This window comes from Sebastes umbrosus, chromosome 6 (assembly GCF_015220745.1).
Source record: "Sebastes umbrosus isolate fSebUmb1 chromosome 6, fSebUmb1.pri, whole genome shotgun sequence".
Classification (NCBI taxonomy): domain Eukaryota; kingdom Metazoa; phylum Chordata; class Actinopteri; order Perciformes; family Sebastidae; genus Sebastes; species Sebastes umbrosus.
In genome coordinates this window covers 28,436,327-28,464,276 of record NC_051274.1, presented here as the reverse complement: position 1 = coordinate 28,464,276, position 27,950 = coordinate 28,436,327, and the positions used below count along the sequence as shown (strand labels likewise).

Genomic DNA, 27,950 nt, shown 5'->3' with positions numbered 1-27,950 from the left:
AGGAGTCAATGCGACGTTTATCTATAAATGTCTGTGTTATTTATAATCAAGTAAATGAATAAATCTGCCATCAACATCTTCACGTCATATCTGTGTGTGTGTTAAACTTCTGCCCTTGTCTCAGTGTTTCCTCTCTGCTCTCCTTTCCTTGCTTTCGTGTGGACAAACAGATAAAGTGCATAACAGTAAGTGACTCTCCTTGTTGTGACAATGAAGAACTGTGTGATGGCCGCTTACGTCAGTGACGCTTCACCCCCACAAACCTAGACGATGGAGGCCGGCAGTCCAATCTGTCTTATTGTTGACTGTTTGTCCTCCATCATCCGTCCCTGCAGCCCCGTAGCCACACACACACACACACACACACACACACACACACACACACACACACACACACACACACAACACTCTTTTTTATTTAACTTTTGGATAAAGTAGTTGAATATGTCAAAGTTTAGACACTCGCAGTAGAACATTTCTCTGCCTACACTTATCCACACAGACAGGTAGACCATGCAAGCTAAAAATTAGTCATTGCTGGCAGAAAGAAATAAGGATATTTCTCCAAAATGTGTTTACTTCTCCAGAGTGAAAACAATTATTTCAGCTTGTCCCTCATGCATATTTTGAGCTTTTTCCATTTAGAATTTAATGAGGATTTAATGAATGATTTATTGAACCCAAATAGATGCATGTCATCTTTCCCACTTCCCACAAAAACTGAGGAGTAGAAAGTCATGGTTTTACAAGGGGGGGTCGTGTGGTTGAGCTGAGCTAATTGTCTGCTGGCTCCAGCTTCCTGTTGAATGACCGGACAGACAAAACCTCACCCACACAATGCTGCAGACTGCAGGCCTACTACTGTGGACAGTTTTTCACTCTTTCAACTAGCTTGCTCGTGTTCAAGTTCCTCAGCCAGGCACTTAGAGCAGGATGTGGTTACAGTCCATTATATGCTGTTTATTTGCTATGCTGGTTTGACTGTAATCATTAAATATTATCTAGATATTAAACATTTCAGATGACACTTCCTTTCACATGTTCGCAAATTTTTTGGCAATTAGGTGATAATTAGTAACCTATTTGAAATTTCTTTGGAATTACTGCCAAACTACCCCAATATTTAACTCAAAATGTATTGAAAATAACTTTATTATAAACATGATTTAATAATTATTTGCTAAAATAGCATGTAATGGTTAAAATAGGGCCCTTTAGGCTTGAGAAGCGGCGGTGCGCTGCTCTTCATCGGAGGTGGAAATCCCAAACTAATTGAAAACACTTCTGATTAGGCACAAATCTCACCATTGTGTGACTTATTGTCTAAACACAAATGCAACCTGGTAGCTAATGTCATGATTCAGGGAGTTTTTTTAAAGAAATTTCAAATAAATTATTTGCTAATTATTAAATATTTACCAGCAGACATGGAAATAAAGTATATCAACTTTGAATTCTTTTCCTGGAAATGTATTGAATAAATTATAAGCTATTGGGAAATAGCGGAATATAATTATTAAATCATGTTTATAATAAAGTAATTTTGGATACATTTTTTGAGGTAAATACTGGGTTAATTTGGCAGTAATTCCACAGAAATTTGAAATAGGTTACTTGCTAGTTATGACCTAATTACCATGAAATTTGCGGAACTGTAAAACAAAGCATTACCGGAAAAACTTTAACAGGACAGGACGGATAAACCTTTAACAGGGAAAAATGGAAGAAACCTCAGGAAGAGGTAATAGAGGAGGGATCCCTCTCTCTGGACGGACAAACACACAATAGATCTTATCAACTATTAAATAACATCTGGTTTTAAATCAATTCAAATGACGACAGACATAAACTGTTGTGAACCACAACTGTAGATCAACGACGGCCTGTCCTCCTCGTAAAGGAGAGTATTTGTACTCCTGTATTTGCTTGCCTGTGCTCAGCTGTAATAACTGTACGTTCAGTTGTACGTCTCAAAGTATTTCATTACTGTGTGTGTGTGTGTGTGTGTGTGTGTGTGTGTGTGTTCAGTGTCACAGCCGCCGATCCTGACAGAGTTGCCGGAGTCGTACACAGCCTTCTCTCAAGAGGACATCTCTCTGCCCTGTGAGGCGTCTGGTAACCCGACACCCACGTACGTACAGCAGCTAGACCCTGGTGTCATTTACTCCGAGTGTGTGTGTGTGTGTGTGTGTGTGTTTGTGGATGTATTTACAATATGTGGACAAGTACGATGGACAAACAAGAAGACATATGTATGTGTCTGGATGTTTGTTCACTTCCTCCCTCTGGCCTTTCTGTTGGCATGGCGATAAATGTTCCTCTAATAAAATCACAGCAATAACAACATCATCTCTCTGGCTTTCCGTTTCTCTTCGTCTTTTCCTTCCCTCCCACTCCTCCCCTGCCTGATCTCCTCTATCCTCTCTCTGCTGCTTTTTCTCTTTCCCAAATTCACTTTTATTATTTTAAATGACAAGGCCGGTGATATTCTATATTTTTGTAATTGTTGACCAATCCCACAAAAGAGCCCATAAGCCCAAATGCAGATCTGTGACAGCAACGTTGGTCTCATTAAGTATGGTAGGTTTAATGTTTAAAGGTAACAATGTATTAGAGTGCCTACATGAATCATATCAACAATCTATTAACATGGTGTCAAGAGAGTGCTTTGCTCTTAAACGCTAACAACACTAAGGAACTCGTTGTCACCAATAGGGACGGGCAACCAATGTGTCAGCCAATCAAGCTGTAGAGAGGGTAGGTGGTTTTAGACACCAACCTAAATTTGAATGAACACTCAGACTACATTTTTAAGAAGGCAAAAAGAAGCTCAGTGGATGGTTTACATCAGCCTAGTGGAAAGTATTGTTTCCTACAACATCACATGCTGGTACGGAAATTTGGGGGCTAGAAGCCAAAGCAAGCTCACAAATTTGTTTTAACGCTACTAATTTCTTTAACGCAATAACGCAACTTGCAATTTTTAGGTATAGCGGAATGAGCTTTAAAGTTGGCTTGCCAAGAAGGAGGCTCCAAACTTACGCTAAATTTTGGCGAGGAAAAACAAGCATGGCCATTTTCAAAGGGGTCCCTTGACCTCTGACCTCAAGATATGTGAATGTAAATGGGTTCTAATGGTACCCACGAGTCTCCCCTTTACAGACATGCCCACTTTATGATAATCACATTCAGTTTGGGGCAAGTCATAGTCAAGTCAGCACACTGACACACTGACAGCTGTTGTTGCCTGTTGGGCTGCAGTTTGCCATGTTATGATTTGAGCATATTCTTTTAAGCTAAATGCAGTACCTGTGAGGGTTTCTGGACAATATTTATCATTGTTTTGTGTTTATAATTTATTTCCAATAATAAATATATACATATGTTTGCATAAAGCAGCATATTTGTCCACTCCCATGTTGATAACAGTATTAAATAATTGACAAATTTCCTTTTAAGGTACATTTCTGAACAGATAAAAAATGTGCAATTAGTTTGCGATTAATTGATTGATTGACAGACTAGTACTTAACTAACGCTGCGTACATAAGTTACGTAACAAACATACTTATGTTAACCCAAACCACGATCTTTTCCTAAACCTAAGTACTTTTGTTGCCTAAAAAAGTAGTTTTGTTGTGTAAGTAAACCTAAAAACTATGTAAACCTACGTTAGAAATTTATTTTGAAAAGCAATCCTGACACGTCCAAAACTGACACCATAGGGGTACGTAGAGCATTTGGACCGTAGGGTCACTGACCCAGCGTTGGTATTTGAGGAGTTGGGAGTGAGAACGTGTTGCCCAAATACTCACTGAGCACCAAATGTGGATTAATCCGTCGCTGAAGATAGTCCCCATCAAAGTCACTATTTCCTCCTGTTTGTTTGATAAAGACTACAGTGAGCAGCTGTTTTAGAGAATTACTGATTACTGAAAGAATTGCGTCTTCAGTAGGAACCAGTGGACTAACACATGGGATTTGTTGACATTAAGAATAATATAGAATAATACCAATCTGATCCTATAAGTGCTTTTTTTAGTGACAGATGTCACCATGTCTATATATGTATTTCTTTGTTTTGTGAACTGTAAACTAAGGTAGTGTTTCTGTCTGCTGCCAGCGTCTTCTTAGGTGTTTCGGACATCTTTGAACTGCTGTTGACGTGATGAAAAGCTTTCTCCTCTCCTCTGTATAGTTTCCGCTGGGTGAAGGACGGCGAGGTGTTCAGGTCGGAGCGTAAAGGATCCGGGACGTTGCGAGCCCAAGAAAACGAGCCTCTCGACTCGTACGAAGGCCACTACCGCTGCTACGCCTCCAACACCCTGGGGACCGCCATGACAAAAATCATAAAGGTCATCGTGGAGGGTGAGTCACACACACAGAGAGTTTACTGTACATCCACTGTTATCTTCACTCATGCTGAGTCACAGATGTCACATGAATGAAATGTTACGAAGGATGTACAGTAAACCCCCCCCACACACACACACACACACACACATTTCAATGACTCAGCGAGGCTGTTCTGCTCTCTCATCTCTTGTTTCCGTAGCAACCATTTCCTGGAGACAGAGCTGCGACGTCACTCGGTCGGGAGGGTGCATGGGGGTTGCATGAGGCGGTGTTAGGAGGTCTGGTTTTTAGAGACTGGCTGGTGAACATAGTGGAGCATTTAGTAGCTAAAGAGACAGATATTTCCGTCAGGAGACCAAAAACAGAACTTAAAGAGAATAAATATTGGACTTATATTCACCAGGTGACACAAACACAAAGACTCCTGATGAATCATCACGTTGCTCTGTAACTGCTGGATGTGGAAATAAGCAACAGTTTGTTAGTTCGCCTCATCAACAAAAATGTATTAATTCTGGCCGTCACAGTTAACGTGATTATAACGCATTAACACAAATTTCTTTTAATGCCACTAATTTCTTTAACGCATTTACGCAACTTGCGATTTTTAGGTTGTAGCGGGCTCAGGTATCATATGAATCCACTGGTACCAACCATGTCATACTAGCTTGTTGTGAGGCCAAATAACTCTCCAATTTAATAAATTTTGGCGAGGAAAAACTGGCATGGCAGTTTTCAAAGGGGTCCCTTGACCTCTGACCTCAAGATATGTGAATGAAAATGGGTTCTATGGGTACCCACGAGTCTCCCCTTTACAGACATGACCACTTTATGATAATCACATTCAGTTTTGGGGCAAGTCATAGTCAAGTCAGCACACTGACACACTGACAGCTGTTGTTGCCTGTTGGGCTGCAGTTTGCCATGTTATGATTTGATCATATTTTTTATGCTAAATGCAGTACCTGTGAGGGTTTCTGGACAATATTTGTCATTTTTTTGTGTTGTTAATTAAGTAAGGGATAATGTACAGCAAGCCGGTCATTGTTATGACAGGGCGATGCTGCATCCCGACGCGAAGCCCTGAAGGGGATTTTTTTCCCAACAATGACCGGCTAGCTGTACATTATCCCGCTTATTACACGGCTACTTACTTAAGAAATCAATATTTTGACACAAAAATGGTCCTCCAGAGTCCAACACCAGAGCTGCGCCCATAGCAACGGTCTGCTATACATAGCAACGGTCTGTTATAGAGAAATTACAGACCGCAGAACGCTGTGATTGACCAATCAGAATCTAGTATTCAACACAGCCGTTTAATAATTTCCAATGATAAATATATACATACATTTGCATAAAGCAGCATATTAGCCCACTCCCATGTTGATAAGAGTGTTAAATACTTGACAAATCTCCCTTTAAGGTTCATTTTGAACAGATAAAAAATGTTCTGATTAATTTGCGATTAATCACGATTAAATATTTTAATTGATTGACAGCCCTAGTTATTATGCCTACCATTTCCTTTGATCAATAGTGTTACAGCAACTGTGAAGCAATGAATACTGTGTACAGTATTTGTTTTTTCTCTGTACAGAAAAGAGAATAAAAAAAACTGTTGAGTAAGCTCAACGGTATAGCATCCTCTGCTGAAACAAGAAAAAACTGTGAAGCAAGAAAGGTGCACTGACTCACTGCAGGTTCGCTGCAGCAAAAATGTGACAGAAAATACCTGTAAGTGAAACAGAGAGATAAAAGTCAGCACTGTTGGCTAATCCTGACCTATTTTCTTTCTTACTTTACTGAATCAGAGTCATCAGGAAAGGCTGCAGTGAGATTCAATTCAATGTGAAAGATGTCCCCCGATGCTGTTGATGATTTATGTTGAAGTTCTTAATTAATAATTGTCTTGTTTGTGTCCTCAGCTCAACCCGTTCTCCTAAAACAACAAAGAGACATTGAGGAAGCTTTCGAGGGAGACAGCATCATCCTGCCCTGCAACCCTCCACACAGCTCAACTCCTCCACACATCCACTGGATGGACAAGGGTGAGTCTGTCTTTCATTCTGGCTTTGTGTCTTCTGTCCAGTTTATTAGCTACCCTTCCGTGTGACAGACAGACAGACAGACAGACACTTTGTCTCTGGTTGTTGTCCGTCTGTCTGTCTCTCTTGAATCTGAGCAGCTTTGTAGACTTGAGGGATTTGCATCGCTGCGCTGCATTGCAGCCCGTTTCCACTCAAACTAATGAATGCAGCACTGTCAGCTGGGCTCTTTATATTTATCATTTTTTTTTCTTTTCTTGTCCTCCCTTCACTCTCTCACTGCCTGTCTGATGAAGTAGTGCCTTTTAAGTTGTCCATTTCGTTTAACTCACACGTGAAAGTCAATACTGCTGAGCACTAAAGAGCCTTCCTGTTTTCAAATTGCAACCGCCTTCACGGTTTCTTCTCCCCCCCACTGCCTCCATCGTGCCCTAACTCTGTGTCCTGTTTGCCTCAGGGATGATGCACATCAAGGAGAACGAAAGAGTGATGGTCGGCCTGGATGGGAAGTTGTACTTTTCTAATCTTCTGAAGACCGACAGCAGAGACGACTACATCTGCAACGCCCAGTATGCAGCAGCCATGACTATTCTCTCTAGTACCGCTGTCACCCTCACCGTCAAGCCCAGTGAGTACACACACACCCTAACCAAACTCTGTGTAACAATTGCAAATGATTGTGCTGACAATATTACATTCATATGGCAAATTAAAGGAAAAACCAAAGTAAAGTCACCAACTCGCTCTGCATTTTTATTAGGGCTGTACCAAATAGTTGGAAGCGTCATTCATAACGTTGACATTCTAATTCTCACCAGAATTGTGTGTAAATTTGGAGCGTTATTTAGCCTCCTTCACAACAAGCTAGTATGACATGGTTGGTACCAATAGATTCCTTAGGATTTTCTAGTTTCATATGATACCGGTATCTTCACTCTAGCTTTAAGCCCACTACAACCTAAAATCAAGTCGCAAGTGGCGTTAAAGAAATTAGTGGCATTAAAATGAATTTGCGTTAACACATTATTATTGCGTTAACTTTGACAGCCCTAATCCAAACATTTTCAATAACTCCAGAGTGTTGTAAAGTCCAAAAGTCAACAGTTATTGAAAAAAGATAGATGTAATCATTTCCATAATTCACAACACTTTTTTATCTACCGAAATATTCTGCCTCAATCCATATTTGTTGGCGTTTAGCATTTCAAAAACAACATTTTTCACTGCGGTTGAAAAACTAAAAAAAGGGAGGCAGCTCCTGTATTAAAGGGGCAGTCTAGCAGAAATCTACGAGCTCCATAAATTACATTTATAGAACTGCAATAAGGAAAGAAACATTTTAGCACATATTTGAGTGTGCAGATGTTTTTTTTTTCATTAAGTAGAACCACAATTAAAAAAAAAAAAATCTCTTTTTTTAGGGTGATGACATCATAAAATATGACAACAGACATTCGAATGAATTGAAAACCTCAATTGAAGCTTCAAATAATTTAGTACTGCACTTCCATAAAGTTAGGGGACTCAAAGAAGAGTCAAAATCAATGCTGTATAAGCTGAGATATCTGACTTTTAGTATGAGTCATGCTCTAAAAACACTGGATCCTACATTTCCCAAAATGCAACTCAATAGCGTCTTTTATTAGAGCCTCCCTGCCTCCTAAATGCCCTCTTCTTTCAACACTTCCTGTTTGTAATGGATCTATATAACCCTGATGACATCATCACACAATTCCCCAATTCCACCTAATGAAGTAATACTCTCTGCTGCCAGTTTATTAGGGAACACCTGACTAAAACTAACGCAGTTTTATATGTTCAGAGAGGTGTTCATCACACTCTATGATCATTTTGGAGGCTGCAGTTAGTGGTGCTACTGTTGAATTGTATTGCGTTATACTGACTGGTGTTTCTATTATATTGTCCAACCCATTTATATCAATGAGGGTAGGCTAAATAGCAGAAACACTTCTCTGTGTAATGCAATAAAGGAACACTTCAATTTTATCTATAATCAGAGACGCCTGGCTTTATGAAAATATGCCGTCTTGCAAAATTCAATAGGAAGAAAAATCACGTCACTTTTATAATGAATACATTACAGTGTATTGATTTCATATGCTCTCTCTCTCTCTCTCTCTCTCTCTCTCTCTCTCTCTCTCTTCAGGTAATGATGTCGCTCATGGTAGAAAACCCCACCTCTTCCATCCAACTTCCTCCCACACCTCTAAGATCGTCCTCATGGGGGAAAGCGTCACCCTTGAATGTATCCCCAAAGGCCTGTAAGGATCTCAGTGTCTGTCTCTCTGTGTAAAAGTCTGTGTACACATATTTTAATTTCATTTTAATTCCACCATATCTCATGTCATAAATGGTCACATCATGTCATAATTGGTGCAACACAACAGCGTTTGCAGCGTAATGCATTTGAAGAACAAAACATGAAATGCCACATATGTTAAAAAAAAAACTATTACTTTAGTACAACTAAAACTACTGCACACCCTGTTCTGACAGTAGCTATGTAGTTTAGAGAAACTTAGGTTGGAAACTGACAGAAGGGCACGACTCACAGAAAAAGTCACAACTACAAATCTGTCTGCTACTTCAGCACCACGGACAGCGCCATGGATTTATCAATACACAGTTAGGCTGATGATATTTCAGAGTCATGGTCGGGGCCATAGATTCTAACTTACTGATATTTCAGAGCCGTGGTCGGGGCCATAGATTGTAACTTACTGATATTTCAGAGCCATGGTCGGGGCCATAGATTCTAACCTACTAATATTTCAGAGCCATGGTCGGGGCCATAGATTGTAACTTACTGATATTTCAGAGCCATGGTCGGGGCCATAGATTCTAACTTACTGATATTTCAGAGCCATGGTCGGGGCCATAGATTGTAACTTACTGATATTTCAGAGCTGTGGTCGGGGCCATAGATTGTAACTTACTGATATTTCAGAGCCGTGGTCGGGGCCATAGATTGTAACTTACTGATATTTCAGAGCCGTGGTCGGGGCCATAGATTCTAACTTACTGATATTTCAGAGCCATGGTCGGGGCCATAGATTCTAACTTACTGATATTTCAGAGCCGTCGTCGGGGCCATAGATTCTAACATACTGATATTTCAGAGCCGTGGTCGGGGCCATAGATTCTAACATACCGATATTTTAGAGCCTTGGTCAGGACGATAGATTCTATCTTACTGATATTTCAGAGCCATGGTCGGGGCCATAGATTGTAACTTACTGATATTTCAGAGCCGTGGTCGGGGCCATAGATTCTAACATACCGATATTTTAGAGCCTTGGTCGGGACGATAGATTCCAACTTACTGATATTTTAGAGCCGTGGTCGGGGCCATAAACAACCCCTCTGCCCTGCACTCTCTCAGCTACTAGAGGATGGCGAGGAGGGACGGCAGGTTAACAAGGGGGGATGAAACCCCCATATGGCACAACATCCCCATGTGATGGCATCCCCATGTGGCACAACAAGCATCATTTAAAGTGAACACATGCAGGCTACATGTGTCACATGTAAGAAGTCTTTGTACACGTGTAAAGTTTTGTGGTAATTCCATAAAGGTGCTTCAGCTTGAATGTTCATCATTGAGCTCGGCAAAAGCATTGATATTTAAATTGCAGTTTTGTATCTTGAATGTTTTAAATCTGACTCGAGGTAACAATCCAATCCTGGTTCACCACGATCCTTCATGGGACACGTGGAAACACACACACACACGCGCGCACACACACACACACACACACACACACACACACACACTGCTTACACAGGTTTGATACTAATCCTTTTTATTAAATAATTTTATCTCTCCTCTGTCTCATTGCTAGTTTGTGTTCGCTCTAATTATCCTCCTTCCCCTGGGAGCTCCGTCTCCATGGCGATAAATGGAGTGAAATAGGATATTACATCATTAAGAAGATCATCTGTGTTCATTCAACTCTAATTTCCTCCATATCTCTCTCAATCGATCCATTTCCATCCATCGCTCTTCCCTCCGTGATCAATTCTGTCTCAGAGAGTCACTTCTGTCTCTTTCTGTTCTTTTGTTTCTCCGTTCGTCCTTTCATCGTAATCTCTGCGTCTGCAGACCCACTCCGAAGGTGGAATGGAAAAAGAAGGACGGCAGCCTGGACGAAACAAGTGGCAAAGTGGTTTCCGAGTCTCATGGCCGCTGGCTTCGTTTTGACAGCATCACCCAGAATGACGACGGGGAGTACGAGTGCAGGGCCTACAACGAGATCGGCTCCACCTCACATCCCTTCACTCTCACTGTGGACGGTAGGCTGCTGAAAACACACATGCTACTGTATGTTTAACAAGTCACTGTTAGTGTTGAGGCAGTCTGTGCTTGATGGCAGATATATATATACTGTATATATATCCTCCCAACCTCACTTCCTTCCTGCTTCACTTCCTTCCTGCTTCACTTCACTTCCTTCCTCACTTCCTTCCTGCTTCACTTCACTTCCTTCCTGCTTCACTTCACTTCCTTCCTGCTTCACTTCACTTCCTTCCTGCTTCACTTCACTTCCTTCCTCACTTCCTCTGTGTTGCTGCTCTGCATCAGTCAAAGACGTGTTGCTTATTTTTGATCTACTTTCATGTTTTTGCCTTTGTTGCTTTTGTTGTTGGTTTTATGTGTTGGATAGGATGAAGGGATTTTCTGATTGCACTGTTCCATCAGCAGCAGCAGTAGATGACAGTTGTTTGTGTGTTGTTTGTAGCCGCTCCCTACTGGGTGAAGCAGCCTCCCAACCTGCTGTACTCTCCCGGGGAAACCGTGCGACTGGACTGTCAGGCTGAAGGCATCCCGACGCCCACCATCACCTGGAGCATCAACGGCCAGCCAGTCTCAGGTACGCCTCTTTCTAATGTTAACTTTATTTGTTGTTAAGTGTGTCGACCAACCATGTGAAATGTAAAACAAAGCTTCTTTCCGGACCCCTACAGTAACTATTTATCCAAACGTGCTTCTGTCCTGAAGTGCTCTGATCTAATTTAATCGACATTTTCAATCTCCATGTGGAATGATCAGCACTTTCAACAGCGACCTTTTTCTTTCGTATCACTTAAAGTTTGACTGTAACATTACATTAGATAAAGCTTGATGACCACGGAGAGATTTTAGGGAAGAGCAGCGATCATTTCCTGGCTCCAGGCCGTCCAACATATTGGTCCACTAGAACAGAGAGCCTCTTAAGCTCAGATGAATTAGGCTGCATACTGGTGTTGAGATGATGGACTCGCCTCGCCAAGGTCTTTTGACTGACTCCTAGAGAGAGAGGGGGAGGAAAGAAAGAGAGAAAGGAAGAAAGGAAAGAAGGATGGAAGAAATGATAAAGGTAGAAAGAGGGAAGATGGATGTAAAGAAAGATAGAAGTGAACAAAAGAAGACAGAAAGGAAGGAAGGATAGAAATGAAATCAAAGTAGGAAGGACGGAAAGGTAGAAAAAATAAGTAAGAATGAAAGGAAGGAAGGAATGGAAGGAAGGAAGTAGGGATGGTAAAAAGAGGAAGGAAGGGAGAAAGGAAATCAAGGAGAATGGAAGGAAAGGAAGAAAAAATAAGTAACAACGCACGAATGGTAGGAAGGAAGGAAAGGAAGGGAGAAAGGAAATAAAAGAAAGAAGGAAGGAAAGGAAGAAAAAATTAGTAAGAATGAATGAAAAGAAGGAAGGAATGGAAGGAAGGAAGGAGGGGAGAAAGAGGAAGGACGGAGGAGTTCATGGTTTGTGACAGCTGCTGCTTCATCTATTGGACGACAGCTTCTTGGTTAAACATTCTTTGTGTTAAGAGTTTCTGTTTGACAAACACTCACAGTAATGTCCCATTGTTTCTAACCTCTTCACCTCCTCCTCCTCCTCCTTGTCTACTCCTCCTTCTCCTCCTCCTCCTCCCCGCTGTGTAGAGGTGGACGCTGATCCTCGTCGGAGCGTATCAGGTGGCGTGTTGATACTGAGGGACGTTGAGTTTGCTGACACCGCCGTGTATCAGTGCGAGGCCATCAACAAATACGACTCCATCCTCCTCAACACCTATATCTACGTCGTCGGTACGTAACGTCCGCCTCCCTTTCCTCCCAGCCTGTTGGAAGCTGTAATGTAATGTAATGTAATATAATGTATTCCTGCTCTCTGTGTCTCTCAGAGCTCCCTCCTCAGATCCTGTCCTCTGATGGAGTGGTGTACAGGGTCACTGAGGGCGGAGACATCAAGCTGCACTGTGAATCCTTCGGCTCGCCGCGGCCGCATGTCACATGGTGAGACACAAACACACAATATTCAAACTCCGAGGTGGCGTCTGAGAGCTCCTGCTGGACTCCACCTGCAATCCTAAAGCCCGAGCCACATAGTGAACGTCAGCACTGCGGGGTGGCTGGCTTGTTGAACTACTGTGGGTCTCAGACGTGCAGCGTCCACACTGGCAGCGTGTCTGCTGCTGCTGCTGCTGCCAGCTCTTTCTTTCTACATAGAGTTTGCCTTTAATAATGGCCATTTCATTTCATTATAAATGCCATTTATATTATTTTAGACAGAAAAAGGTTGAGAAGTGTGTGCTCATTTGTAAATAATAGTAATAATCCACAGTTAAAACCCGGTACTTTATTCAGTCATGAAGCTGTGCAAGTCACTGCATTTCCTACAACACTGTCCTGCAAATATTTCAGAATAAAAGCCTCGTGTTAGCAAATGAAGGAACTCTGTCCACGGAAAAAAAAAATGCTTGACGGCTTTTATTTTTAAATGAAAGTAGGAAGTGTTGATTTAAGAATTAAATTTCATCGTCACTAAGCTGAAAACAGGCTGTTTTACTGACTTTTTAGAGATACGTGGTTCTCACAGGACAGTGACGCTACAAACATATCTTATAGACCATGATGCATTGCTGCAGAATCAACTAGCCAACAGGATATGAAGGAGTTAAAATGCAACATACACATTAATGCAGCAGTAATATTATCCAGAAACATCAGATATACAGTGACAGGGAAAATGTTACTGACACAGCAATACTTAAACCTTAAGTACTTTAATTAGATTTTGCTGCTAATCCTGGCCTTCAAAGTTAACGCAATAATAACGCGTTAAATCAGATTTAACGCCACTAATTTATTTAACGTATTAACGCATCTTGCGGTTTTTAGGTTGTTATTAATGTTATGAAATATTATATTCCATTTCTGCCAACAGATCCCCCTAATTGTTACACACCGGTCCTTTAAGTACAATTATATTAGGACTGTTAAAGTTAATGCGATAATAAAATGCAAATTTGTGATTCATTGTGATTAAGTATTTTAATTGATTGACAGCCATACCGATAACACTTACATACTTTTACTTAAGTAAGGGTTTGAATGCAGGACTTGTAGTTGAGTATTTTCACAGTGTGGTATTAGTACTTTTACATTAGTAAAGGAGTACTTCTTCCACTGTGGCTGTGTTCGAAATCACTCCCTTGTTCACTCATTCACACCTCTCTATATAGTATACACTCTGTAGTGAGCAGTTTTTCTAATCATCATCATTTTGTGATGTCACTTACGGCTGTAGAGTTGACAGTTGTTCTATCTATAAAGACAATAAAGCAAACACAGAATAACAGCAGCCTTATCCTTGAAGTTATAAGATAAAATCTCTCAAGTATAAGATCATATTTTAAATTCTTAAAAACCTGTAAAGCTTTTGAATCAGTCCCCACCTGAACTGATCAGACTGAACATGTCAACACAGCCCCAGGTGTTTACCTTCAACGGAGCAGCGCCCTCTGGTGGCTGCATTAACAAAAAGCACAAGGAGATTTCTATGTGTTACATGCATTATACAGCATGCAAAGGATGCTTTCTCCAGGTTACATTATGATCCCAGTGTTCAGAGTGATATGGCTTCTCTCTCTGGCCCATCAATTATTGATGTTCTTCTTCCGGCTATCATCCATTCACTGATGAGCCAGGAAACACACTCCCATTGATGTAGTTACTGGATTTACTGCCGTTGCTGTGTTATTAATCTCTGGTTGTCTAATGTTGAAGTAAAAGACTCAGGAGGGGCAGAGCTGCAGCGACGCGTCTCATTAATGAATGTAACAATCAATATGTGTGTGTGTGTGTGTGTGTGTGTGTGTTGTCTGTAGGGAAGGTGAGGACAAGCCTCCTCTGCTGTCTGACCCTCGCGTCGCCCTGCTGACCAATGGGACGATCGAGCTGTCCAACGCCAGTCACAGTGACAGTGGAGAGTACACCTGCTCCATTAAACACTCCAACATCTCCATCGCCGCTTACCTGGAAGTCTTCAGTGAGTCCAACAAGAGCTGCAACGATTAATCGATTCATTGTCAACTATTAAATTAATCCCCAACTATTTTGATAATCAATTAATCAGTTTGAGGGTTTTTTTTCAAGAGAAAATTCTCTGATTCCAGCTTCTTATATGTGAATATTTTCTGGTTTCTTTCCTCCTCTATGACAGTCAACTGAATATTTTTGAGTTGTGGACAAAACAAGACATTTGTGGACGTCGTCTTGGGCTTTGGGAAACGCTGATCCACATGTTTCACTATTTTCTGACATTTTATAGACCAAACAACTAATCGATTAATCGAGAAAATAATCAATAGATTAATCAACAATGAAAATAATCATTAGTTGCAGCCCTAAGTGTAATATTATATACTATATATATATATATATATATATAATAATAATAATAAAGTACACATCAGCTCTGACATTATTCATATAATACAGGAGTAAATAGTAGCACAGATGTGCCAGATGTGCACATGGCTGGCAGATACCTGAGAGGACAACATAAACTCAGCGTAATTAAACATTAACAACAAACAACGTGACCTGTGCTGTGTTTTCTTGTTCCTGTCAGATCGAACAGTGATACTGGCGAACCCGCAGGACGTGCGAGCGCTCAGGGGAACCAGCGCTCTGCTGGACTGTCGCTTCTACAAAGACCCTCAGCTGCTCGAGTACCAGATTGTCTGGAAGAAAAACGGACAGAAACTGCAGGAGTCGTCACCAGATGACAAGTAAACACACACACTGAAACTAAAGCACGTTATTATCAAGTTATGTTGAAGTGATTGATCCAACTGATCCTAGTTTTCTTGATTTAAAAAGATCCTTTTCACATTCTAACAAGATGTTTTTCATGTTAGAATTACATATTTTTTCTTGTTACTACAACCAAATTATTCGGATTTAACAAGAGTTCAACATGTCACTTTATCTTGTTATATCACAATACTTTCTCGTTTTTAAAGGGATGGTTTGGATGTTTCTCAGTGTGGTTGTAGGAGGTACTTCTCCATAGTCAGTGTATTAACTACAGTAGATTCAGTTTGGAGAAACAGACATTAGTAAAGCAATGTACTGCTGTGGACGGGGGCGGCAGCAAAACACATTTTAGACACCTATAAATAATCAATATCAGTTTAAGTGGACGCTATATTCAGAATATTTTCTCCGCTTTACCTTCTGACGGGGAACTGAACTGCTCTCTTCAAAGCCACCAGACTCCATTGACAGAAACAGTAATTTTACCTCTCAGAACACAGGAGTTGCTGGTCTACCGCTGCATCGATCGGTTAGTTAGTTTGTGTTATTATGTGACTTTGGTGTTTTAAAGGGTTAATTCAGATTCACCAAAGTCACACAATAACACAAACAAACTAACCGATCAAGGCAGCGGTAGACCAGCAACTCCTGTGTTCTGAGAGGCAAAATTACTGTTTTTGTCAATGGAGTCTGGTGTCCATTAAACTAATACAAGTTAGTGAAATAACTTAATTAAAGTCCTCACACTAAAAATATATTAATACTGATTGTTTTGCGTGTGTGTGTGTGTGTGTGTGTGTGTGTGTAGGCACACTATCTTTGAGAACGGCACCTTGATAGTGACAGACATCCAATCAGACGACAGCGCGCCGTATTCCTGTGAGGTCATCACTGGCCTGGATCACGTAAAGGCCACTGGCTCCATCACTGTCGTAGGTATGTCACGGTGTGTTTGTGTGTGTGTGTGTGTGTGTGTGTGTGTGTGTGTGTAGTTTTAACACTAACGGTTTTGTGTCGGACCCTTAGCACGGCCGGACCCTCCCAAAGATCTGTCTCTGTCTGATGTTGACGACCACAGCCTCACTCTCAGCTGGATCTCCGGACACTCTCACAACAGCCCAATCTTAGGTACTGAACACACACACACACACGCACACACACACACACACACACACACACACACACACACACACACATAGAGCACTTTAGCTTTACCACATGTTGATAGACATCTGTCTGTTCTGGCTAGCTAACATGACACGTAGAAGCTGGTATTAGTATTAACACTAAAACTATGGCTGTCAATCATTTAAAATGTTTAATCATGTTGCATTTAGCATAACAAAAATCTGCTCAAATCATAACATGGCAAACTGCAGTCCAACAGGCAACAACAGCTGTCAGTGTGTCAGTGTGCTGACTTGCCCCAAACTGCATGTGATTATCATAAAGTGGGCATGTCTGTAAAGGGGAGACTCGTGGGTACCCATAGAACCCATTTTCATTCACATATCTTGAGGTCAGAGGTCAAGGGACCCCTTTGAAAATGGCCATGCCAGTTTTTCTTCGCTAAAATTTAGCGTAACTTTGGAGCGTTATTTAACCTCCTTCTTGACAAGCTGGTATGACATGGCCTATTTTTGTGGCCTCAAAGTTGTCAAGTATGCCCATGAGCGTGTGCAGAAACCACCTAGATAACTAATAAACTGTCAGTTATTAGAAACATATTACCTGAACCTGCCTTCTGATAGGATTTAGTATGTAGGGATTTTGCTGTGTAACCGTGGAGTCACTGAACGCTCTAACACTTTACAGGAAGTACAGTAGTGTTAACATCATCATCATGTCTCTCAGAGTTCATCGTGGAAGCCCGGGAGGAGCAGCACATGGAGGAGGGGAAGTGGAAGTGGGAAATGTGGAAGAAAGTTCCTGGAGACTTCAACCACGTGGAGCTGACCCTCCACCCTTACTGCACCTACCGCTTCAGGGTCATCGCCATGAACGAGATCGGCGACAGCGTCCCCAGCTATCCCTCAGTGCACCGCAACACGCCAACAGCTGGTAAGTGACACCAGACGCTGACGTCTGTGATGTTTGGATTAGATTTTCATTAAAGCTGCCTGATCAGAAGTTTGACTCCCACTCTTATCTTGTCTCCATTAAGACATTTTTTTCTCTTTAACATTTTTTTTTACTTTTTTTAAAAACTTTTTTTCGGACATTTGTTTTGACTTTTTTTAGACATTTTTCGGAGCTGTTAAAGGAATAATTCAACATTTTCGGAAATACACTTATTTTTTTTTCTTGTAAGATGAAGAGAGGGTCGATCAGCTTAGTTTAGCATCCGGCCAAGGAATTGTCCCTTAAAACCACAATTTGTTTTTTATACGGATTAAACAAACTAAATATAACGTTTTAATTAGTGAGCTTCACAGGTGCCGGCCGGTAGATTTTGTTATCCAGTTTTCCAGTTTGTTTTTGCTAAACTAAGCTAACCGGCTGCTGGCTGTGAAGAATGGTATCGATAAGTGTATTTGTCAAACTATCTCTTTAAAATGTGATGTTTTCTATCTTTTCTATCTTTCTCCCTCTGTCTCCTTCCTCCAGTTCCTGACAGTAACCCGTCTGGTGTTCGCAGTGAGTCCATAGACCCAAAGACTCTGATCATTACGTGGGATGTGAGTACTTGAATCTGCATGCATCTGTGTGTAATCATGCTCTTGATGCGTGCTCACCAAGTTTAATCCAAATCCATTTTAACATTTCTGTGTGTCCTTGCAGGAGATGGACAAACGCTCGCATAACGGCCCGGGCTTCCAGTACAAGGTGTTTTGGCGGGAGGCTGACGGGAAGAGTGTACACTGGAACTACGCCGATGTACAGTCTCCGCCTTTCGTGGTAAACAACACAGGAACGTACACGCCGTTTGAAATCAAAGTCCAGGCTGTCAATTCACTGGGAGATGGACCGGCACCGGATCCCAAGATCGGACACTCCGGAGAGGACGGTAGGTCTCCTGAACGCTTTGGATCATTCATTCCAGTGACAGAGACAGAGACATATTGTGACTGATCCTATGAACACTAATTTTTACCCTCTACATAATTTATTTCTTCTCCTGGAAGAAAACATGAATGCTTTTAGTCGCAGTAGAGTTAGAACATGTGGTAGTAAACTGCACCCTCACAGACAATCAATGTAGGTACAAACATCATTAAAAAACTATATAGAAAAATACTACCGAGCAATGCATACCGGAAATATTAAAAAGTCATTAAAAAGGAAAAGAAAAGAAGAAAAGATGGAAAAATTGATCAATAAGTACATGATAATAGTCCATTAAAGTAGAAAAAAGTAATATAAATAAATAAAATATGTGAAGAAAATTAGGAATTAAAAGAGGAAATAATGAAAGAAAATTTAAAAAACAACAAAAGAAATACAAAAAATAATACACCATATATGTATATACAGTATATACTGCAATTATTATTTGCACGCTCATAAGACTGCATGAAATCCAGATAATTAAAAAATAGGCTGCTTGCGAGAGGTTGTCTCGGACCGTTTCCAGGCTGCCTGTGTGGACATTTGTTGTTGAGATGGAAACAGGTAAACGTCAGGTTAACATGAGTGGGACAGGACTGACTGATGTTTGACATCTGGGCTGAAGAGAACATACAGAATATGTTAAATCAAGTCTGCAAAAATCGTGATGTTTATAAAGTAATTCAAGATAAACGGAAGGAGAAGGGATTCGTGCAGACTGTAGACCAGTGCCAAGTCAAAGTGAGAAAACTTTGACAGCAATATTTTAAAGTCTGAGATTCCCAATTCCTCAGCAGATTATTTTTTTATATGATCCGCTTTAATTTGTGCACTGTGAAACCGAACCAGACTAAATAGAAAATTGGGACTAGCCGAATGGACTACGGCGTGAGAAAAGTGCTCTCAATGTAGTGTCTGATCTGAAGGAGCTTGTGTCTGTAGTAAACCGTATGTAGAGGCTAATTGTTCGCTCACCCTCTTTATAGTGGGCCACAAATACTTGAAGAGCTTTCTTGCACCAGAACTGAGTAATTACATCCCTCATTAAAAGAGGTCACAATTCCCTTCTTACACAAGGGAGTCTGGATATTATATCATCTTACAATAAGACGGCTTCACAGTGCATCACATCAAGCCTTGTTCTTCAGAAATGTCAAATCCAATTAAAGTAGTGACAAACAGTTGGACGACTAGTCAACGTGAATGCCCCGTTCTGTTGTTTATGGTAGAAAACAAGCGTTCTGCTGTGCAGCTTGCTGATTGCTCTCAGAGGAGGGAAAATGTCTTTAGGTCAAGAGTCAAGAGTCTCAGTGAGTGATGGATAGGCAGCTGTTATGTAACTGCAATGCCAATTCTGTGTAACATCATGTGGGTGAGTCTCATCAGTCTCAGTTTGGGCCGACAGACTGGTGGATTTATCAGCAAGAGGTCGCTTATAGCAGTGGTTCCCAACCTGGGGTCCGGCACCCCCACAGGGGGGCGCCAAAGATCACAGGGGGTGCACCAGGATTTGTCTGCTCTGAGGTTGTCAGAATTAGATTCGCACATGTAGAACTAAAATCATAACAACACACTTACTGTATAATTTTTTACAAAAGTCTGTATATAAAACTATTTAAAAAAGATAGATTTAAATACGGTATTTGTGTGCACAGTGTCAGATAAAGATCAGGATACACTAATATCATTAGTATTTTACTGTTAGTAGAATTAGATTCCAGTGGTGCTCCGTAGGATTGTTTCAGACGTGTGTGATCCAATAGTTGTTGACTTTTGGACTTTATAACTCTAGAGCGTTGTAAAGTCCATAAGTCAACAACTATTTTCCCATGTTTTTGTGTCTAACTGACTAATAGCGACTTTCTGAAATTGGTCCGGTATTGAGGGAGAACGCTGCAGACAGCAGCTGCTCACAGGCTGTAATATGGTACTATTGGGGCAAGCTGGCACCGTCATTTACGTCCACTAAAAGTGCTTGTTTTGACCATGACAGACTCTGATTGTTATTATAAGTGTCTGACATTATGGAAAGAGTCTCACTCAAGGAGAAATTTCGTTCTGAAATCTGGCGAGGTGACGTGTTGCCGGAAGACAACGGTGGAATAGAGGAATACATCCATGGTGGAAACGTGAGTATACGGATATTCAGATTTCACAGTGAGACTTCTCCTTGAGTGGGACTTAGCCACAATAACAAACAGACAAGATCAAGAGAAAGGTGAGAAAAAGGTTTTATTTCTCCGTAGGGTCCTTTCCACAATGTTGTCAGACATTTATAATAACAATCTGAGCCTGTCAGCGGCAAAAACAAGGACTTTTAGTCAACGTAACGTTACACTGACGCTGCTCACTGCACTGAAATTATTGTCCCCACTAGTCACATAGACACAACAACATGGGTTGAAAATCCAGGTTGAAAAGTACAGAGGTTACCCTTTGAAAAGGATCCCATAGAGGGAAACAAATGTTTCTTAATTTAAATGATGACTTTTGTTTTTTTCAATACTTGCTTATGTTTATTCTTAAAGCAATATCTGTCTCTGTCTCTGTCTCTCAGTGCCTGACGATGCTCCAACTGGAGTCACAACAACTGTGATGAACAGCACCATCAGAGTAAAGTGGAACGAAGCCCAGAATGTCAGGGGTCTGCTGCTGGGATACAAGGTACCAGTTATTACAACAGCACAACTCAAGAAGAGGCAGCTGTGTGACGCTTGTGAAACTGAGGTAACGTGAGCTGCAGAGTGCAAAACCGTGGTACCGCCAGCCGCCGTCTGACTTCCGTTGCTCCTTTAGTCGTGTTATTATGGTAAGGATGACTTCTGAGCAAGGCGAACGGCGTTACCATGGTTTTGCACTCGGCGGCTCACGTTACCGCAGTCTTGGAAAGGGAGAATTGAGCGAAAGGGTATTCAGTTGTTTGCAATCTGCAACCACACCACTTGATGTCACTAAATCCTACACACTGGACCTTTAAGAAGCTGGAACTGGAGAATGTTTGCTTGATAAAAGACGATTAATTGCTAATCAAACTTGTTGCAAATTCATTTTCTGGTTGGACTAATGGTTCTCTGCTGTAGTTGTAAATCCAGCAAAGCGATTCAGGATTAGTGACTTCAATTCCAGGCAGCACTAATGCATCCATCATTCTCGGTTGAACCGTACATTCATTTCGTTTTACCTGCCTCCGTGTCAGATCCACATCAGGAGGCTGGGTGTCCACGGCGATCGGGTCCGGAGGTCTCTCGGAAAACTGCACCACGAGAAAGAGAGAGAGGAGCGAGCGAAGGAGAGAGACAGGGACAGCAGGGTGGTGGTTGTCCACGGCATGAAGACCTCAGAGGAAGTGTCGGACCTGCACCTGTATTCTCGCTATGAGCTGTCTGTCTCTGCCTTCAACAGGAAAGGGGCGGGGCCTCACTCCCTACCGCACTACTTCAGCACGCCAGAGGGAGGTGAGTGGAAATGAAAATCTGTTTCAAATGGTTACAGTAAGAGATGTTCTTAAGGTATGCATTAACGATATATTAACTGGTGTGTGCATGTGCCCCTATGTGTGTGTGTGTGTGTGTGTAGCGCCTGATCCTCCTGCATCGTTGAGGTTTGAGTATCCCACAGAGAAATCCCTGATCCTCTACTGGACCCCTCCAGATGAAACCAATGGCAAACTGCTGGGATATGTGGTGCTGTATCAACAGGGTGAGGTTTGACACAGGCTATTTTAGAAGGGACTGTACTAAATGCATTGGGGTGTGGAGGTTATATTGATTATTACTAGGGCTGTCAATCGATTCAAATAGGTAATCGCGATTAATCACACTTTATTTATCTGTTCAAAATGTACCTTAAAGGGAGATTTGTCAAGTATGTAATACCCTTATCAACATGGGAGTTGTCAAATTTGCTTGCTTCATGCAAATGTATGTATATATTTATTATTGGAAATCAATTAACAACACAAAACAATGACAAAGAATGAGGTCAGAGGTCAAGGGACCTCTGAGCTTTGAAAATGGCCGTGACAGTTTTTCCTCGCCAAAATTTAGCGTAAGTTTGGAGCGTTATTTTATCTCCTTTGCGACAAGCTAGTATGACATGGTTGGTACCAATGGATTCATTAGGTTTTCTAGTTTCATATGATACCAGTATCTTCACTCTAGCTTTAAAACTGAGCGCAGGTACGTTATTCTCCGCTACGTTCCACCACTGCTGACTAAACTCGCTGCTGGTTTGTGTTTCGTGTGCAGAGGGGGAGGACAGCCCGTTGCAGATGGAGGACATCATCGATCCTAATGTGACTCACAAGGAGTTGGGCCCTCTGGACCCCAGCACTCATTACATCTTCAAAGTGATCGCACGCACCGCCGCTGGACAAGGACCTCCCATCACACGGAGGGGCGCCACCCAGCTCGAAGGAGGTGAAATTACACATTTGTTTAAAGTATTTCTACTTTAAATTGTCTTTATTTCTTATTGCTCTCCTGTAATCTACGCTATATTAACTTTATTGTTTCCCGTCCTTTCTCCTTCCAGTTCCTCCGTCCCACGTCAGCATAATTCCCAGTAACACGTCACTCAACCTGAGTTGGGTGCCCGGAGAGCGAGACAGGAACCACGGCTTCATCATCCGCTACCAAAGGAAGAGTCGTAAGAGACGGGTGGACGGGAGAGAGGGAGGGGGAAGCTTTTACTTTTCTGAATAATGACTCAAAGGGTGCTTTCACATCAGGGACATGGGCCCGGATCCGAGTACACGTGTATCCAAAGTCCAGTTTGTTTGATTAGTGTGAACGCTCCGTACCTTACTCGGGCACGGTTCGTCGATCCGTTCTCGAGTCCACTTGAAAAGAAGGTCTAGAGAGAGAGACAGCTGGGGGGAAACAACGCGTAGAGTCGGCATATTTTTACATCAAACTCGGTGAAATAAGAATTTATTTTGACCAAACCAGAGTTGGTGAGTTTCATTTCTTTTCTGTCAAGTTTGAATGAAGTGTTTTACGATGCTCCGCCACTAGAACAGCTGATCTTAACATAAACAAATACACACGGATGATGACGCAATTGTACTCGGGTACGGAACAACTTTACTAATGTGAAAGCTGAGCGGAGAGGGGGGGGAGTCAATCGTACTCGGGCACGGTACGGATCAATCGTACCTAATATGAAAACGCCCTAAGATAAAAATGGAGGAGGAGAACATAGAGAGGGAACACATGCTTATAGACATGATGAAAGAAAAGAAAGATGTTTGATAGAAAGAAAGAAGAATAAGAGAGGGAGGAAACGTTCATCAGTGCAGAATATGACAAGTGTGCGTCTGTGTGTGTGTGTGTGTGTTTGCTGCAGCCGTGGGCGAGTGGACGGACTCGGAGGTGTTGAACTCCACGCAGGGTTTCTATTCGCTGACAGGCCTCCAACCAGGATCCCAGTACCACCTCATGATCAAACACGGAAACGACACTCAGTGGGAAAACGTGACGTTTACCCTCGGACCAGGTATTTGTGTGGATTGGAAACATGCACAAACTCACACTGTTTGGATTTTCTTAAATATAGTGTAAACTCTCAAATAATAGCTGGTACAGACAAATAACAGCCAATTGCTAATAAACATCGTTTATAATCCTCAATAAATCTTAGAAATCATAGAAAAAAAGACTGCAGAACTGAGATTCATCATGTTTTTAAGTGTTCTTCAGTATCAGAATAATCCAGTGATAGTTGTTTGTACATCCATGAGTACACTGTAAACAGGAACTGCTACTAGGTAATTCATCATACTTTAGATGATGTTAATTTACCAAAATGTAAACAAATATAAGCTATAAATACAGGGCTCAAGTCGTAGCCCACAGCATAGACTTCCTATTTACTTTCCCTCAACTGTCCAGTAGCACCTGCATGAAAACCATTGGTATTAATCATTATTTAATTAATTAATTAATTATTCTTTCTCCGTCTCTCAGTGCCGTCGGAGATGCCCGGTGGGTTCGCCACTCAAGGCTGGTTGATAGGACTCATCAGCGCCATCCTGCTGCTGGTGCTGATACTGCTCATCCTCTGCCTTATCAAGCGCAGCAAGGGCGGCAAATACGCAGGTGAGACAAACAACACACTCACACACACAACTAAACACACGCACATATACACACACACACACACAATGGCACATGCATTGTTTAGTCTGTAGTCAAGAGTTTGATGTTGAGGATTTTTCCCCACAGTGAAGGACAAAGAAGACAAGGAGGTGGACTCTGAAGCTCGGCCCATGAAAGATGAGACGTTTGGAGAGTACAGGTGGGTCCCTCCTCCTCTCCTCGAGTCCCATTTCATCTTTCCCAGAGGGACGCTGGAAACATATGAACATTATTACAGAGAACTTACAAACTGCAAAAAGGGCAACACACTATGGTGTAATATTTGGTCAGTCAGTTTATCGCACCATTAATGAGGATTTGTCCAATTTTGAAAATAAAGCAGAAACAGTTGCCAGATCTTATCAAACTTCCTGGTTGAATTGAGAGTGGTGTGATTTAGCTGTTAGAGCCCTGACACACCGATCCGACAGTCGGCCGTTGGACAGTTTTCGTTACTTTAATGTCAGAGAAAACTACAGTTTTTTTTCCTCGTAAATGTACTACTTTAATCTCGGAATTACATTTTTTTCTCGGAATATTACCACCTCCCCGGGCTCCATATTTTATTTATTTTTTACCTACATTTTTTTTACCTGGGCCCTAATATGCCGTCGTAGTAGCAGACAAAAAACGTAGAAGTATAAAGTACCAGTACTCAAGTAAAGTACTTTAAAATCGTACATAAGTACACCACTTTAGTAAACCAAACTTAAAATAATCAGTATCATGATGCACTGAACATGTGGTTATTATAACAGCTCTTTACGGTTTATTACTGAGGTTTATGATGCTGCTTTGTTGCTCTGAACACGAGTTTCCTGTCAGGAGAAGCCAGACGCTCCTCTTCATCACAGAGCTGAGAGTGAAGAGTGCTCTGCTTTTAAGATGAAAGGACAGGAGCTGATTTGATTTGATCGACTCTGATTAACGTTGTCACTAATACACCCACTGTTAATGTGTTCCTCCTCATCCCACTCAGTTTCTGACCTCTGCTTTAAATTGTAATACCTTTTATTTTGGAATGAAATCTCCACTAGTTTACACTTTATGTTCTGTTTTTGCACTAATGTCGTAGCTGCTTGCTTCATTTAACCTTTAGCTCTAACATTCCCGGCTCTCTTTCCATTTTATCTCCCATTTCTTTCTCTCTTTTGACGCTCTGCCTGCAGATCTCTGGAGAGGTGAGCGAGTCAACCGCCTCTTTAACTCTTAGCATGCATGTTGAGCTTCCTGTGTTGTGATGATGCGTCATTACATTTAATTAAACTACACCTTCATTTCTAATTTACCCTGTTCGACAGTTTACTAATTAGTACAACAACAGAGTCCTCATGTCAGGTGTTCCACTTTACCTTTTTACCCAAACAATGTTACGCTACCATGAATGAACCCTTCCTCCGGCCTTCCTTTTATAAGTACGCTTTTAGTGTGAAAAACCATCAGGAAGTGTTGAGTTTTGTTGACTCCATCGATCAGGAGAACGGCAAAGAAGATTAACGACTGGAATTAATTAGAGTATGAAAACATTATCTCTGTTAAGAAAGAGAGAGTGATTATCACACGACTCTGTTGTTGTGCTGATGGAATTAGTGCCGTGGAAATGTATCATTGTACTATAATTATATACTAATTACTATACTACACATTTTTTACCCGACCAATCGTGCCCAGTTGTGGAAGAAGTACTCAGATCCTTTACTTCAGTAATACAACAATGTAAAAATACTCCACTGCAAGTAAAAGTACTGTAAAAACCCTACTTAAGTAAAAGAACAGAAGTAGTGCTAATCCTGTGACTGATAAAATCAAAGCAATGTTACATAATGTTAGTTATATCCCACCGCTGGCCATGGCCGCTCTGACTATTATTTGAATACCAGCTTTTTTATGAGAGTTTACGGGTTTAATTACTGACGTGTTTTCTTCTCTGTGTTGTCTCTCAGTGATGCAGATGAGAAGCGCTCGGACAGCCAGCCGTCTCTGTGCGGGGAAAGCAAGCTGGGCAGCGATGACTCTCTGGCCGAATACGGAGACAGCGTGGACATCCAGTTCAACGAGGACGGCTCCTTCATCGGCCAATACAGCAACCGGGGGCCCGCCCCCCCAGGCAACGAGAGCTCTGGTCCCGCCTCCCCTGATAACGCAGTCCCACCTCCGCCTATCGCTCCATCCATGTCGAGCATCCTGAACCGGCCCAGCTAGACACACACACATTACAAACACACACACACACACACACACATACATACACACTGCCTGCCTGCAACCAAACACAAAGGGACAGACCACTCCTGACTCCACTGCCTGTAATGTTATAGTGCAAAAACACACACACACACACACACACACACACACACACACACACTGTCTCAATACATTCCACAGGTTTATGCAGTGAAGCTGTTTACAGGATGTCTCGCCTTTTCTACTCACTCAAAGTTTACACACACACACACACACACACACCTACAAGCAAACACATCCAATCAGAGAGCGCTTCACTCTTCTATTAGAAAGAAAGACAGGAGCCGGTTGCACCAGCTGTTTATTAGTAACAACACTAGTGTTAACTAAGTTGATTAAAGCCTGGTTTATGCTCGCCGTAGTGAAGCAGGTGCAAAGGTGCGCGTGCCAGAAAATTACATCAAGTTGTCGCGGTGGTTTGACGTGCACCTCTGAATTTTTCTAACTACGCGCTGCGCTTTTCATTCCAACATGGACGCCTTCAAAGGGAAGACTGGCCGAGCAGGTTGACCCGTAGGGGAGAGTGGGGTAAGATGAGCCAATTTTTACTTATGCTGTCCTCGAGGTTAGGAAAAATGAGACAGAAGTAAAATGAAAACATGAACCTTAAATTCAGGATCTCTCCTATCAAATGAAATGATCAGCATGCATCTATAACAAAGCTGTCTGAAAAAAATGACCTTCCCAAAAAAAGTGCTCCTGTGGCTCAACTTGCCCCAGGTAAGGGGTAAGTTGATCCGAGTCAGTGGGTAAGTTGAGCCATCGTGGGGTAAACTGAACATCTGAGTTTTTAAGTTTAAACCTCAGCATAAGTGTGTTCACAAACAGTTTCACAGTTATGAACTTGTGAGAACAAACCACCAGTGAGTTTCAAGACCATTGAACAATCAAAATATCATTCAATATTCGACTATATTCCAGTCGTCAAGGTTGCAGGGAAATATGAACTGTTGCTCCCTCCTTGCAGTTCCTCCAGCCTTTTGAGGTTGAGGTAGCTTCTTCAGCACATCACTC

At 41.7% G+C, this 27,950-nt stretch overlaps 1 protein-coding gene across 4 annotated transcripts in view; it reads left to right on the top strand.

Annotated features, from left to right (window-relative positions):
• The window catches only part of LOC119490327 (neural cell adhesion molecule L1.1-like), a 52,184-nt gene extending 25,119 nt beyond the window's left edge, over window positions 1-27,065 (top strand). The window contains exons 3-29 of one of the 4 annotated variants that reach the window (XM_037773651.1): window positions 171-185; window positions 2,029-2,131; window positions 4,199-4,368; window positions 6,285-6,407; window positions 6,862-7,032; window positions 8,572-8,686; window positions 10,528-10,718; window positions 11,165-11,296; window positions 12,349-12,492; window positions 12,588-12,699; window positions 14,574-14,734; window positions 15,320-15,479; window positions 16,316-16,443; window positions 16,534-16,635; window positions 17,362-17,568; window positions 18,115-18,185; window positions 18,289-18,514; window positions 21,113-21,219; window positions 21,752-22,010; window positions 22,132-22,254; window positions 22,803-22,973; window positions 23,089-23,202; window positions 23,902-24,051; window positions 24,522-24,653; window positions 24,780-24,852; window positions 25,862-25,873; window positions 26,636-27,065. In XM_037773651.1, coding sequence (XP_037629579.1) covers window positions 171-185; window positions 2,029-2,131; window positions 4,199-4,368; window positions 6,285-6,407; window positions 6,862-7,032; window positions 8,572-8,686; window positions 10,528-10,718; window positions 11,165-11,296; window positions 12,349-12,492; window positions 12,588-12,699; window positions 14,574-14,734; window positions 15,320-15,479; window positions 16,316-16,443; window positions 16,534-16,635; window positions 17,362-17,568; window positions 18,115-18,185; window positions 18,289-18,514; window positions 21,113-21,219; window positions 21,752-22,010; window positions 22,132-22,254; window positions 22,803-22,973; window positions 23,089-23,202; window positions 23,902-24,051; window positions 24,522-24,653; window positions 24,780-24,852; window positions 25,862-25,873; window positions 26,636-26,894 — 3,731 coding nt within the window. In that variant the 3' untranslated portion in view covers window positions 26,895-27,065. The remainder of the gene's footprint in view (window positions 1-170; window positions 186-2,028; window positions 2,132-4,198; window positions 4,369-6,284; window positions 6,408-6,861; window positions 7,033-8,571; window positions 8,687-10,527; window positions 10,719-11,164; window positions 11,297-12,348; window positions 12,493-12,587; window positions 12,700-14,573; window positions 14,735-15,319; window positions 15,480-16,315; window positions 16,444-16,533; window positions 16,636-17,361; window positions 17,569-18,114; window positions 18,186-18,288; window positions 18,515-21,112; window positions 21,220-21,751; window positions 22,011-22,131; window positions 22,255-22,802; window positions 22,974-23,088; window positions 23,203-23,901; window positions 24,052-24,521; window positions 24,654-24,779; window positions 24,853-25,861; window positions 25,874-26,635) is intronic. The other 3 variants (XM_037773653.1, XM_037773652.1, XM_037773654.1) reach the window with 3 other exon arrangements.
• Window positions 27,066-27,950: the final 885 nt, after the last annotated feature.